Source organism: Leptopilina boulardi, unplaced genomic scaffold (genome assembly GCF_019393585.1).
Source record: "Leptopilina boulardi isolate dan_hultmark-lab unplaced genomic scaffold, ZJU_Lbou_2.1 LbouV2_38, whole genome shotgun sequence".
NCBI lineage: Eukaryota > Metazoa > Arthropoda > Insecta > Hymenoptera > Figitidae > Leptopilina > Leptopilina boulardi.
This window is the reverse complement of record NW_026137951.1, coordinates 1,369,605-1,383,983: the sequence shown is the minus strand read 5'-3', so window position 1 is coordinate 1,383,983 and position 14,379 is coordinate 1,369,605. Positions and strand designations below refer to the sequence as shown.

At 26.3% G+C, this 14,379-nt stretch overlaps 1 protein-coding gene and 1 long non-coding RNA gene across 3 annotated transcripts in view; one reads left to right on the top strand and one right to left on the bottom strand.

The window, feature by feature from the left end:
• Positions 1-9,124, top strand: part of LOC127288024 (extracellular serine/threonine protein CG31145) — a 61,963-nt gene extending 52,839 nt beyond the window's left edge. The window contains exons 4-7 of the mRNA XM_051315216.1: positions 3,123-3,215; positions 3,399-3,703; positions 3,903-4,176; positions 7,831-9,124. Of these exons, the coding sequence (XP_051171173.1) occupies positions 3,123-3,215; positions 3,399-3,703; positions 3,903-4,176; positions 7,831-8,038 (880 nt within the window). The 3' untranslated portion in view covers positions 8,039-9,124. The remainder of the gene's footprint in view (positions 1-3,122; positions 3,216-3,398; positions 3,704-3,902; positions 4,177-7,830) is intronic.
• LOC127288040 (uncharacterized) lies at positions 5,204-12,253 on the bottom strand. Of its 2 annotated transcripts, none has more exons than XR_007843977.1 (3): positions 11,982-12,253; positions 11,571-11,761; positions 5,204-5,732 (listed from the first exon to the last, which is right to left on the bottom strand). It is a non-coding gene; the product is annotated as an uncharacterized LOC127288040 (long non-coding RNA). The 2 variants fall into 2 exon arrangements; XR_007843976.1 differs by having other exon boundaries at positions 5,204-5,729.
• Between the last annotated feature and the right edge of the window lie 2,126 nt (positions 12,254-14,379).

Here is a 14,379-nt window from a genome sequence, read left to right as displayed (position 1 = left end):
TACAATTCACATTGGGTTATCATCGTTATTGGTTCCAAACTTCAACACATAGCACTTTACTCTGGGGAGAACTTTTTTCCACTCTTCTTTTCGATTCATATAATATGCTTCTAATCTTTTTTTTGCAAAAAAAAAAAAAAATGAACATTTTTAACCACTGAAATTTTTATCTATTGAAATATTCAAAGCGGAAAGTTGTAAACTCTCTCATCCCTTCTTTGCTTTCATAATATACTTATATGGAAAAAATTTATTTCCTCCTTGACAAGTTTTTAAAGAGTGTGTGCATATCATTGATATTACCAATTTTTAGCTTTTCAACTAATTTTCTTTTTTAAATAAAAAAAAAAAATTTTAATTTAAATATTTATAATTAAAAAAGGATAAATTCGAAGATTTTAGAGATAGAAAATTTGTGAAAACAGATTATTTAATAATTTTGAGGGAATGAGGCACGCTATACCAATTTTCCATCTAATGAGAAATATTACAGGTTACGGGCCCTCTCGACGGCAATTTTAGGATCCAAACCGTGGAAACTTTCTGCGAGGAACTTATTGCCGAACTTATTACAGAGTTTAAGCCTGGTCGTTGCTTGCCACTACTTATCTCGAAAATCTTCAGTCGGTCTCAAGTTTAAAAAAAAAAAAGAAAAGAAAAGAAAAAAACGAAAAGAAATAACGAAGCAAAACTAGCTGCCCTATACCGGGAGACTTCAATAAGCTTCTTACCTCCACCTCTCTTTCACGTCTTCAGTCTCTTCTTATTCTATACCTCTTTCTCTTGAACACTCACCCCCCTGGCCCTCTCTAAACTCCCAAGTCCAACCCCAAACATCTCAACCTTTTTCTCTTTCCCTTCTTGGGATATTATAGACTTCTCGTTGCATTTATTTTTGCTCTGTTTTCCTTCCCACCTTCTCTCTTCGACAATCGCAGCTGTATTTAAAGAACTCCCGCTTTCTCGAAACTGACGTTAACCTCCACAGATCGAAAAAACGTAAAAAAAAATCTCTTTTTTTTTATTTATATAATAATTTGACCAGACTTGTGTTTTCCAATCAAATTTGTAATTTGTGAATTTTTACATACAACAGAATTTATTTAACAAAATTTTTATAACAAAAAAAAAGAATTTTTTGTTATTTCAATGAAAAATTTAATATTTTTCTTCGTGTATAGAGATTTTTTTTCAAATTGGACCATTTAAATTGAAACATAATATGAAAAGGATATTTTAAGTTTTTTTTATTAGCTATTACATTAAAAAGCTTTCTTTTGCATAATAAAATTTAATGTCTTCTTCCTGACTATTTTTATGACTTTAGAATCCTTGCGAGAGTTTCTTGACATTTGCTAAAATTAATTTACCGATCTAAATTTTATGCTTATCCCAAGTCACTTCTTAGTCACTCGTAATTCACAATTGAATTCACCTGTGACGAAAGATAAAATTATTTTGAATAATTTAGATTTTATAGATATGAAAATATTTTCCCGTTTCATGGAGATAATTAAAAATTGATAATTTCTCGTCTTAAACTTTTGAAGCCAAATGTCAATTAGAAAAGGGAATATTTAAGCTAATTTTATGAGTCAATTTTCATGTCAAATCTTATATATTATGAAAGCGAATTTATGAAGCGTACATTGGAAACACAATTATTAATTTTAACTTCTTTTATTTTCAAATAAGTCTGAAATAAAATCCCCTCATTTTCATTTATAATAGAAGAAAGAAAACTTATTTCGTTGAGATATTAATTTTAATTTTATTCTTCGTTTTATTGAAAATTGAAATCTTCACAAAATATAAAGCTATTAATATATAAAAATAATAGGATATTTGTAAAATATTATATTAAAATTGTATAAGAGAGAAAATGAAATTCATTTAGCAAATGTGTTTTTCGTCATATATACGAAAAGAATTTTACCTTTTAACAAATAAATTTCTATTTCGCTATTAATTACGACCATGAGAGATCAAATATTCGCAAATGGAATTTCGTTGTTGACAAAAGCGTCTCCAGAGCGCCTCCAGGGTGAAGGAGATTTCGCGTGTACATTCAAACAATTTAATATATCTCTTCGCGTTTCAAACTCAAAAATCCCGAAGCACTACACACTCGAGATTTATTACTATTGAAATCTAATTGTCAACTACAATCTTTTTTTTTTAATTTTCTTTTCAAATATTGAACAAATTTTTTTTTTTTTCTAAATAAAACAATAATTTGCAGACAAAATTTAAAGAAATAAATCAAAAAAATTAAAAATTAATTGTAAAATTTTATTTGATTAAAAATAATTTTAAAAAAACAATAGTAAAGAGGAATAATGAAGGAAACAAAGAATTAATAAAACAAAAATATCAACAGAGAGAAAAAAATTTCCATCCAATTATAAGTTTTTTTTAAATATGATAAGTAGTTGAAGAAAATAATAGAAGCGTTTTATCTTAATACAACAGACTGACTTTTTTTCTGCCAGTTAGCAAAGTTTTTCTTAAAAATCTTTTGTAAATTTTTTTTTTTTTATCCACAATTTATTGAATTAAAATTAGAAAAAAAGGCTAATAACTGCAAGGATTTCGTATTTTCGTATTATATACGTGTTGCATTCATTTTGCTTGTTTTTCAACTCTCTCGAACCCTTATATTTATTACCGGAATTTTCGCACGACCTGTCCTTCCAGATTCGCGTGGTGTACTTTTCGTGAGGACGCTCATCCGAAATCGATTCTTAATCCGTTGTTATTTTTATGGCCCAGGCACCGTACAATGAATTTTTCAACAAAAAAATCTCATTATATAAATAAATTGAATCAGAGTTCGCAAAAAAAAAAGAAGAAAAATTAGTAATTGGTATAATCAATTTTGGAAATTTTATTCCTAATTCAATAAAAGAAGTTATTCGTTTTAGGTAAAAATATTATACATATAAATATTACAACTTTATATAATAATTATTTTTATTAGTTTCCTTATTTGATTTTCTTTAGTTTTGTAATTACTTTCAAACGATCATTTTACAAATTAGAGCAATAGTATCAAGGACGTTTAGAGATCTATGTAAATAAGTTGTTATTAATTGAAATTTATTTTTTCTTTTTTCCAACAGGTTTCCCCGCGAACAGCAAACCTTACCAAATCACTTTTACTTCACCGATTTTGAACGACATAATGCCGAGATTGCTGCTTTCCATCTAGACCGGTGAGATTATTAAAATTCCTCATTGAATAAATTTAATAATTTATTAATCGAATCAAAAATTCCGTAATTTTTCTTTCTTTTTTTGTTAATCGTCTGTTTTTAAATTTATTAAAATATTAAGAAGACGAGTAATTTGATTTTCTTTTATGAATTATTTATGATGTACATAATATTTTTTTTCAGACTCTTGGGATTTCGTAGAGCGATGCCAGTGACGGGGAGAAGATTGAATATGACAACGGAGATTTATCAAATTACGACTGGGGATATTTTGAAAACATTTTTCGTGAGTCCAGCGGGCAATCTCTGTCTACATGGTCGATGTACTTATTATTGCGATACCTCTCATGCAGTTTGTGGAAATCCGGATTTGCTTGAGGGCAGCTTCGCCGCTTTTTTACCCGACAAAGAAGTGGCGAGCAGAAAAGTCTGGCGACATCCATGGAGAAGGAGTTATCATAAACGCAAGAAAGCACAATGGGAGAATGGTAAAACGTCTCAACTTTTTTATTCATTATGATTTAAAGTCATTCCTTCATAAATTTTTATTTCCAATTTCATTCAAAATTTTCTTTTTTTTTGCAAATGATTTCAATTTTAATAATTTTATCGGGATATTATTAATATATTGTTGATTTTCTTTAAAAAGAAATTTTATTTATTTTCGTGTCAAATTTTGCTTTTCAGATTCGGATTATTGTTCATTGGTCAAAGAGATTCCGCCCTACAACGAAGGTCATAGGTTACTGGATTTAATGGACATGTCTGTTTTGGATTTCCTCATGGGAAACATGGACCGGCATCACTACGAAACTTTCAAGTTGTTTGGAAACGACACGTTTCCGCTGCACGTGGATCATGGTCGTGGCTTTGGCAAACCATTCCATGATGAAATCAGCTGTTTAACTCCAATACTGCAATGCTGCATGATTAAGAGAAGCACCCTTACTACTTTATTAAGGTTCGTAAAATCTTACCAAAACACATTTTTTTCTATTTTCATCTCTCTTTTTTTTCCAAGATTGAATTTTATTTAAAAAAAAAAGTCAATTTTCTCATTTTTCTATATTCTTTCATTTATATATAATTTTGATAATTATTTTCGCAATTGAATAAGTTCATTGACGAATTCAAAAATGAAAGCTGAGTAATTTTTATATAGGGCAAATTTCATCTAAAAGTTACGTTCATAAAAATCAGCAGGACGTAAACCGAAGATCGTAAATGGCATGCGGCGCGCCAATGATATCCCGAGAAAATTCAAGGAGAAAATTTTATAGTACAAATACATTTACACACACACACAGTGTGGAAAACTTGAGTTCATTTAATTCAAATTCACCAATGCGAGTCTTCTAAATATAATATTTTGTGCTTGAGAAATTTATACATAAAATTTATATATTGTATTTTATGTGACAAACCTCTAAAAATAGAGAATTTAAATAAGTTTTTTTTTTTTATTAGATTTTATTTGCCGCATCTGTTCAAGAACTTCCTCATCTAAAGTCAAGTCAGTCAGTTAAAGAAATGGATTAAAGTAACCCACACGCTTCCTATTAACCGCAAATATCATTAGATAATTGCTTCCTGCGGCTAGCTCGTTACGCTTTTACGTACATCTTGGATCACGATTTTCTTTCTCCTCTCACCTCTTTTGTCTTTCTTTTATTTCTTTTCTTTATTCTTTCGACAAAGCAATTTTTCCACTTTTTATTTTATCCATTCCTTTTTTCACGCCTTTGTTCGGTTTTCAATTTTCACTCGTCTCATTATTTTTTACATATTTCAAAACTCAAGTTTTCCACTCTATTCTTATTATATGATTATATAGAAAAAGTTTTAGATCATCTTCCAGTTTAAAATTATTATTATTATTATTATTATTTAATATTAAAATAGAGTTATAGGGAAAACAAATTGTTTCACGGCTTAAATATAAACAAAAAAACAATTTTAAAAATATAATCTTGGGGGTAAAAAAGAATCTAAAAACTTGAATATTTTTATTTATTGAGTTTTATATTTTTTAAAGTATTAATATTTCGTGATATGTTTTTTTATTAAAGAATAAATTAAAGTTATGCGAGGAATTACAAATTCTAATATTATATATATATATTATGAGTGAACAAAGCTTGCAGTAATGTCGTGAACGTCTCTGGAATTCAAAGTGAGTCACTTAAAGTAAATTTAAGTGGACCTTATTCTCTTTCTTTTTCTCATCTTTAAAACCGCGCGTATACTCGCCATTGGGCGTAAAAGTAGTCGCAAGCTTTTCTGATGCTCGGAAAGTAGCCAGAGGGAGGTAGATCCTTCTTGAGTACAACTGAAACCTTCTGGCACTCAAACTGGGCGCGAATCCCGAGAATATATATATTCGCCTCGTATCTACTTAACCCAATACTTTATTCATTGGCCTAGGACCCGAATAAGGAAGCGCCTGAGATCTTCCATTATTGGCTTCCATTGACTCCCAAGAAACCGAGCGGTGAATCCATTATTTTTCATTTCCTGCTAACACAGAAGAATATATTAAAATGGGGATTAAATGATTCAAAAACACAAGTCAAGTTAAAAGTATAGTTACTAATTGAAATTGAAAATAGAATTTTTATTCCTAATAACATCGAATAAATTTCTATTTTTTAAGTTTCAAAACTTTCTTTATATAAATCTACAATAAATATTCCATTTGTAAATTAATTTTCAAAATTAATTTGAAGCTCTTGAGAAAAACATTAAAAAGAATCGAAAAATATTGTTAAATTTCTATTTTTCATCATTTTTTTTTTTACGGTAAAATTTGATTTTTAAATACAGAAAACAATTTCTCATGAGTTTTTCGTCGTTTGACGTCAAATTCAATTTTATATTGTCAAAAAAAATCTAATTTTCTCTTTTATAAAAAATGCCTTGGGCTGTAAAGATTAATAAAATTGAAAAATTCGTAAGAGTAAAAAAAATATTTTCGGATATTTCACACGCCTTTCAAATTTTCAATTTTCGAATTATTGATTTTCCAATGAAAAGAATAGAAGATATACTTTTAGTTAGTTATTTTTAGAAATTATAAGAGCAATTTATATTTTATTATTATATATTTATATATATATATTCCAACTTCTAAAGAGATATATTTATTCGAGTATTTTTTAAATAAAGTATGAGTGTAGTTTTTTAAGAAATCAATTTTCATTCCCCAGAATTTCTTACTGTAATGTGATATTTATATTTTTAGACGAAAAAAAAAACGATTAAAAATGGAACTTTAAAATGAAAATTTATTCTGATTTGAGATTGAGAACGAATACTAATAATAATAAAAATAATAATAATTGAGAAGTACATAAGTGGCGTTCAATATTTATGTTTCTAGCTATTTATGACACCGTAAAATATAGAAATGACAATCAGTTCAATTTCGTTTCTGACACGTGTCATCGGTAAATTCTCGTTGCGTGTTTCAAGTATATTCCATTAAATCATATTTTGCTTGGTCCTCGGTCAGTTTCGTGCTTAAATGGTATTTTGATTTTAAAAAAAAAATTTCCATTCCCTTCTATCATTTGTGATCATATTACGGAGGTACTTTAAAATTACTATATAGATATATCTAGTTCTTTTGTTATTTTTCTTTCAACTTCCATTGTCCCTTTTGCACTTTATTCTGTCTTCTTTGAAAATTTATATCATCTTTTCTTATATTCTTCTCTTAAAAAGTACTTTTAAAAAATTTTACATTTTAAACGCTTGAAATGTAGTTAAAAATTTATTTTTTTTATTCATTTTTTTTCTTTTATTAGTTTTTCGATTATATATTCAACAAAATTTTCATCTGAATTAATCTAGCTGAATTAAAGTTCACTTTCCTGTAACCAGAAAGTGGACCATAATCTAATTTCCTGTGAATGATAACCCATCGAATATTATCCATGAAAAGCCATTCTATATATGTTCTATTTTCTATCTATATAGCCTTCTATTGATATTCGTATTAAAATATGTCGAATAAAAAATACCCTTCTCTTGATGTTTGTAAAAAAATATATAGTGAATGAAAAATTCGTATAAATGTTATGAAATATTTAAAAAATTTAATTAGAATAGATAATTTCCCAAGTTTATGAAAACAATAACATGTCTCTTTAATTTGTATACCAAATAATAAACTTCATTTCAGTTACAGAGTAAAAGAAATCATTGTGTTGAATCAATCAACTCACTTTTTTTTTTATTAGCGATACGGGCTGCAAACTATGGCATGTGAAACAATTTATTTTACACCTGAATTTTCCCACGAACTATGAAATCCCTCTCGTGAGGTATTTGAAAACTTTTTTGCTTCTCGTGAAAAAAATGTGTACTTTAAAGAAACTTACAAGACAATACCATTGCATATAATTTCCGTTCCAGTCGTATTTTTTTTTTTTTTTTTGTTAAGTTTTATTATTTTTTGTTAAATTAATAGTCACTTTTAAATTATCCTCATATTTCGTGTTTGAATTAAATAATATTGTGCTTAGAAATTTTTCTTACTGAAAATTCCCAGACCACTTATAAATCAAATTACTAAATTTTGTAATTAAAATAAACAATTGATATTTGATTTCAGATATCACAATGGTCCTCTAAGTTTGGGTGATGCTCTTAGCCAAAGCTTGTCAAAGGATCCTGTGTCGCCAGTTCTGTGGGATCCACATTACGTCGCAGTTGACAGAAGGGTTGGCATAATATTACAAGCAGTGCGAGATTGCATAAATCGTCAGTCGCAATCCGAACAAGTTGTCGAAGACAACAACAGCCTTGACAACAATGTGTAAAGCATTATTAATAAAATAAGGTATTTTTTTTTCTTCATTTTTTTTCCAATAAAATTATGAAAGAAATTTGAGAAAAACAAATTTCTCTTAAATTTGTTAAATGTTTAATGTTTAAAAAAATAATAGTAAAAGTAAAAAATTAAACAAAAAAAAAAAAACAAGTAGATTTAAATAAATTTCTTTTAATATTTATTATTGATTAATGAGGTTTTTATTATTTAGATTTTGTTATACTTAAATATTATAAATGCAATCTATAAAGAATTAAAGTAAACAAAAAAATATATATATATATATTTTTTGTGAGGGTTTGTTAGATCAGTCGACTTTGCATATCTAAAAAATTTATAAAATATTTTTATTAATTCAAAACAAATGTTTAATTACATAAACAAAAAAAATTTTTTTTAACAATATTAAAACACATTGCATATCTAAAGATATTTTTTAAATACAAAATAATAACGATATCATAAATTGTGATACAATTCTTTTTTTTCAATAAAAAAAAAACAGTTTTTTTTATAAAAAAGCGTCTAAAGGATTTAAAATATTTGCATTTATATTTATAATATTCCCTTTAATTAAAATATATTGCTCCGATTAATATTTTGTTGATAAAGTTTTAGAAAATTACTTTCTTTTTGCTCTCAGTAAACTTATTAACTTAGAAAATTAATATTTTAAGTAACGCTTTGGCTTTAAGCTTTAAGTCCAAATAAGTTTATTTAAAGACTGATCGATTGTTCGCAAAACATCCCTCTTTCTTTGTACCTATGTAAATTATGTAAATGAATAATGTTAAGTCTAGGCGCTTTAATGATACACAAGAGTGAGAATGTAAATAATATTTATATACCAAATGTGAAATCTATAATATATTAATGTTATAAGTCATTTATCGATATTTAGTCTATAATTCTTATGTATAATATTTAAAGATCTAGTTTCATATCAAAGAAAAATCGGTATTCTCTTTTTTTTAGTTCATTCGCACAATTTATCGCACCTTTATTTTTTCATTTCTTTTTTTTTCTCTTTTTTTTTAACGAATCTGAAGCTATTGTGTGTATAATGTATTTGTTACTTGTTTCTACGCACCTATAAAAGTGACAATATTCTTATCGAGTGTTTTTCTTGTGATCAAAAATTATGAGATATAGAGTTTGAACATTGAGAAACACTCCGCTTGTTATTGTTATTTGCGAGAATAAATCTACTTGTTACAGGAAAAATGAAATCATATTTCTTGCGATAGAAATATTATACTATAATTCATTTTGATTCAAAACTGAATTATTACAAAAATTTTATGAAATAAAGCTTTCAAATTTTTTTTTCTTTTTATTCATTGAAATATATATTATATTTTAATTTAATTTTATCAATTTACCATATATATGTAAATATAAATGTACAGTCATTTTAAAATAGAATGTTATTTGCAAGTAAAATTGTTGAATTTTTATTTTCTTTTACGTTTGTTGGTGAAAAATATTTTAAAAAGTGATATAAACATTATCAACGTCCTCCTTTTTCTATATCAACATGTATATAATGAAAGCTTTTTATATAACATTATACTGTTTTTCATAATCTTCGATCTAATGAAAAAAAAAACAACAATATGGTGTTCATATTTTGTCAATGAATTTTATTTCAATTACTCGCAATTATGGCTCAAAAGTATTTTAATAAACTGAAATGTTTTTGCAGGTAGTTGATTAGATTTTTATTCATCGATTGTAAATAAATATGTAGATTGTAATGTTCTTACTTGAATAAAAAAAAAAGTATAAATAATATATTAAATGTATTAAAAAAATCGTTTATTTAAATCCATATTCTAGAATTGTAAAATTCGAAAAAGTTTTGTCTGACTGTAACTGTAGTTATATTTCAGAATTTTGAGATATAATATCTATTATATTATTATATATAATATCGATTATTTGCAGATAAATTACACGCGTGCGCAAGATTCTCCCTATCAAATTATAATTATTTATTTAATTGTTTAAATATCAATTAATTTAATTAAAATTTTGTTTTTGTCTTAATTTCTCATTTCTATTTTTTAAATTCACAAAATTTGGAATTTTTTTTTTTGATGATTTAGATCCACAGGACCACTGATCCTTTGGGACTAAAATTATATATATAATTCAATGTTTTGACTTATAATTAATCTATGTTCCCCTGTAGAATGACTCCATTGACGAAGTATTCCTGAGGGGTAGAAGGAATTGGGAATTTTCTCAGGAAGATCAATAATATAACTCCTTCGGGATAACATCGTATCAAGTTGGCTCACAATTTAAACCCAAGGTTTATCAAGCATTAGACCATCTAAATTGAAGTTACTACCGCAGGAGTTTGTAACGGTGATATAATATTTGACATACACATTGATGTTCTATGAGAGATATTATTCTTGCTGCAGACAAGAAAAGTTTTTAACTATAATATAATATAAATACATATGAACGGATATTTTAAATTCTTCCTTTTTACATTCTCATCACATGAGAAGGTATTATAATTGGTCGAAAATTGACTTTTTCTATTTCCATAAAATCTTTACGTTTTGAGGTGCCCTGAGTCGAAAAATCATGGTCCGGCGAAAGTGTCTGTTTGTATGTTTGAATGAAAATTCGTTATTTATTGACTTTGAGAATAATCACTGTCAATACTGAAGCAATAATATAACGATATACAGTGACTTTGATCTTTGGAGTTTAGGGAGAAATCAAGGGATGCATTGAGGTAGAACGTTAGTGCAAACAGAAACTGTTCTCGCAACCATATCGCAATTACCAGATTCGTGGTTTGTCCATGACGTTAGGCGTCTCGAGCAGATCGTCTGTTGCTTGACATTTCAAACCCATAAACCACCTGATACCTTTACTCATAGGATCGGTCCATGCACTATGAATGGTAACACGTCACATACACAGCATCCATTAGACCAAGTTAATCTCAGAACAAGTGAATTATTCCCTTTATGAAAATTGTCTGAAGACAACTAAGATTCTATTCAGTAGTCTTAGTTTATTAAATAGTAAAATGATAAAATAAATAATTAATTAATAATATTAATAATAAATAAATTTGCATCTTTTCAGTAATAAAAAATTATTTTAAAAAATGTATAAAAGAAAGAAACATTATTAAAACTTCATCAAATTATATGAATTCTGAAAATCTAAATTATTCATAAATTCAGAATTATCAGTGAATGTTCATTAATCGAGAAATATTTAGAATTAAATTGTTCTTCAAATATTTGAAATATGTGAAATTCGAAATATTTGGATATATTAAATATTTTTACAAGTTCGAAATATATTTTCCATTATCGTTAAAATTATATAGAAAAAAACAAACTAAATTTTCTCTTTCAAACCACGTATCTTAAAAGAAATGTCGTTAACACTTTTTTTTTTTTTTTGAAAATAGAACTAAAAATACATTTCATAAAACGTGATGCTCATGCAAGTTGCAATCGTCATACATTAAAAATCGAACTCACCAGGAAAAAACGACAGGAGAATGTGTTCACTGCTGGTGCAACGATGTAATACACGTTTTTATTAAATAAGCCATAAAACGCATCCCTCTGACACGTACACTAATATACATATAGTGCCACAGATCTCCATAAAATCATTTTTCTGCTTTATTGATAATAAAATTCAATAATTTTTCTGATTTGGAATTTACCTTAAAAAAAAGGAAAACGTTAATTCTAATTAAATATTGTTCTCAAGAGTCGCTTTTCATTTTGTCATCAATTCCCGTCTTCCAATATAATACTCTTTCCAAGTCGATGTTCAGTGCTTGAAAGCTGATAAAATCGATTTAAAGTGGAAATGAAAAGGAAGAAGTAAAAGGAAAAAAAAGGATAAAAAAAATAGAAATATCTTGGCAGAGAACAACTTACCTATGTTTCTCGTGGAAAACCTCGCTGACAGTGTTTCACTGTATTTTTATCAAAAGCACATTTAGGTCGTTAAACTGTCCTGAATTGGTAGCTCAAACACTTGGAGGTGCTCTTCTGACTTGTTTGTATTCCGCGAAACGTGACCAGACCTTCGTCTCTTCCAACCAATTCACCCATCTACCAACTACTCGAAAGACATCTATGAAAAATGTAGACTGTTTAGTTCACAAGAAATCTGACAATATTATTTTTCAATTTCCACAAAAAAAAAAATACATTTAATTACAATTTTCACATTAAATAAATGATAAAAACAAAAGTGCATAAAATAATCATTTATTAATTTTTATAATAAAAGAAAGATTTCGAAGACTTAATTTCTATTGAGACACAAATTAATTGAATTATTTAAAAAAAAAAAAACGAAATTATAAATTGTTTCACACACTGTTAATGAGTGTGAAAACAAATTTTTTTTTCTTCGAAGAATCCGATTACATTTTCCATGAAAGTTTTCATTGAGAAAGAGAAGACAGTGAAGCAAGAGAAAACCAGCAAATGTTTTCAGTAAACGAAGTATAAATTACATCCCCAAGCGAAACTAAGCTATACAGTACCGATTGCGAAGACTCTGCTTATCTCACATGTTCGTGTGCAAAGTGCATGTCTGTATAGGCTGTTTAACCCTTACTCGAACTTTCCTTCTTAAACTTCACAAGACAGAATCTCTAAGCACAAGGGATGAGAAAGTTAGACTTGAGGTTGGGAGACAGAAAATTGAGAAAGAGAATAAAATCTAAACCGTAAATTTCTTCCTTACTCACACATTACTCTATTGGATGAATGAATCGAAAATTAAAATATGTTGTGACAACAATTTTAAGAGACCCGTCATTTTATTTTATGAGATTAAAAAAAAAATATTCCAAAATTATTTGAATAATAAAATACTTGGTCTGTCCTTCTGTCCTAACTTGAAGTTGGCTTTTTCTGATTTCACGTGTTTTTTTGAATAGTAATCTCATGACGTGTCAAATTTTGACAATTATTTTTCTCATTTTTGCCAAAGTTGTATAATTGTTTTTACAAATTTCGGAATAAGTTTCTTTAAAATTCCAAATTCGAAAATTCAATTCACGAAGCTGAAGTACACAACGTTTACCAACGAAATTTTTTTTAAAGTTGTATATTGATTCAAAAATTGTATACAAATACAAAAACTTTATAATGAGAAAAAAAATGCGCCAGGAAATTTCGTACAAGATAGTAATTTGAAAAAAATTTATTTTTAAAAATTAATTTTTAAGATACCAGGGGCCAACGAATACCTATTAAATATTAATTATAAAAACACAGGCCTCGAATCAACTTAAAGACACAAAAAGTCGTTTTAGTCGATTTATATTAAAAAAAAAGTGTATTTGTTTTTTATTTTAACAAAAATATTTTACAGATTTTTAAATAAAAAAATTTTGTTTTTAATAAAAATCCTTTTCGAAGGGTTAAAGTTGAAATTTTTAGAAATTATTAAATTTCAAAAGATATTGTTAATTTTCCAACAATTATTAAATTTTACAGAACTAAAAATAATTTATCAAACAATTTTTGGAAAACATTTTTTAAATTTAATTGAATTTTGAAAGATTTAAAATTGAGATTTTTGAAATTAATTGAAACTTTCGGTGTTTTGTAATTAAAATTTTAGATGATTTCACTAAAAATTTATTAGAAAATGCAGACAAAATACAATAATTTGAAAATCATTTTTAATTAAAAAATGGATTCAGATAGTTGAAATTTCAAAGAATATTATTAAAATAGTTAAAAATAATTGAATTTCCTTAGAGTTATAATTGAAATTATTAAATTTCAAAAAAAAATATTTTCGATGGAAAATTTTAGAAATAATTAAATTTTAGATGCTTTTAAATTCAAATTATTGAAAATTCAATTAATTTTAAATTCAAATTTTTGAGAATAATGAAATTTTATTTGATTTTAAATTTGGAAAATAATTGAATTTTAGTTCATTTTGAATTGAAAATTTTGGGAAAGAATTGAATTTTAATTGAAATTTTGAATAATAATTTAATTTAAGTTCATTTTTGATTGAAAATTTGGATAATTAATTTTGAATAGAAATTTTAGAAAATAATTGAATTTTATTTCATTTTAAATTGAAAACTTGGTAAATAATTAAATTTTAAATTGAAAATTTTGGATAATTATTGGATTTTTAATTGATTTTGAATTAAAATTTCGGGTAATAATTGAATTTTAGTTTATTTTGAATTGAAATTTTTAAAAAATAATTCAATTTTATTGTGATATTTTTTTTTTAAATTATGAACAATTGTTAAATTTCATAAAAATTCTAATTGAAAATTAATTTTGATAT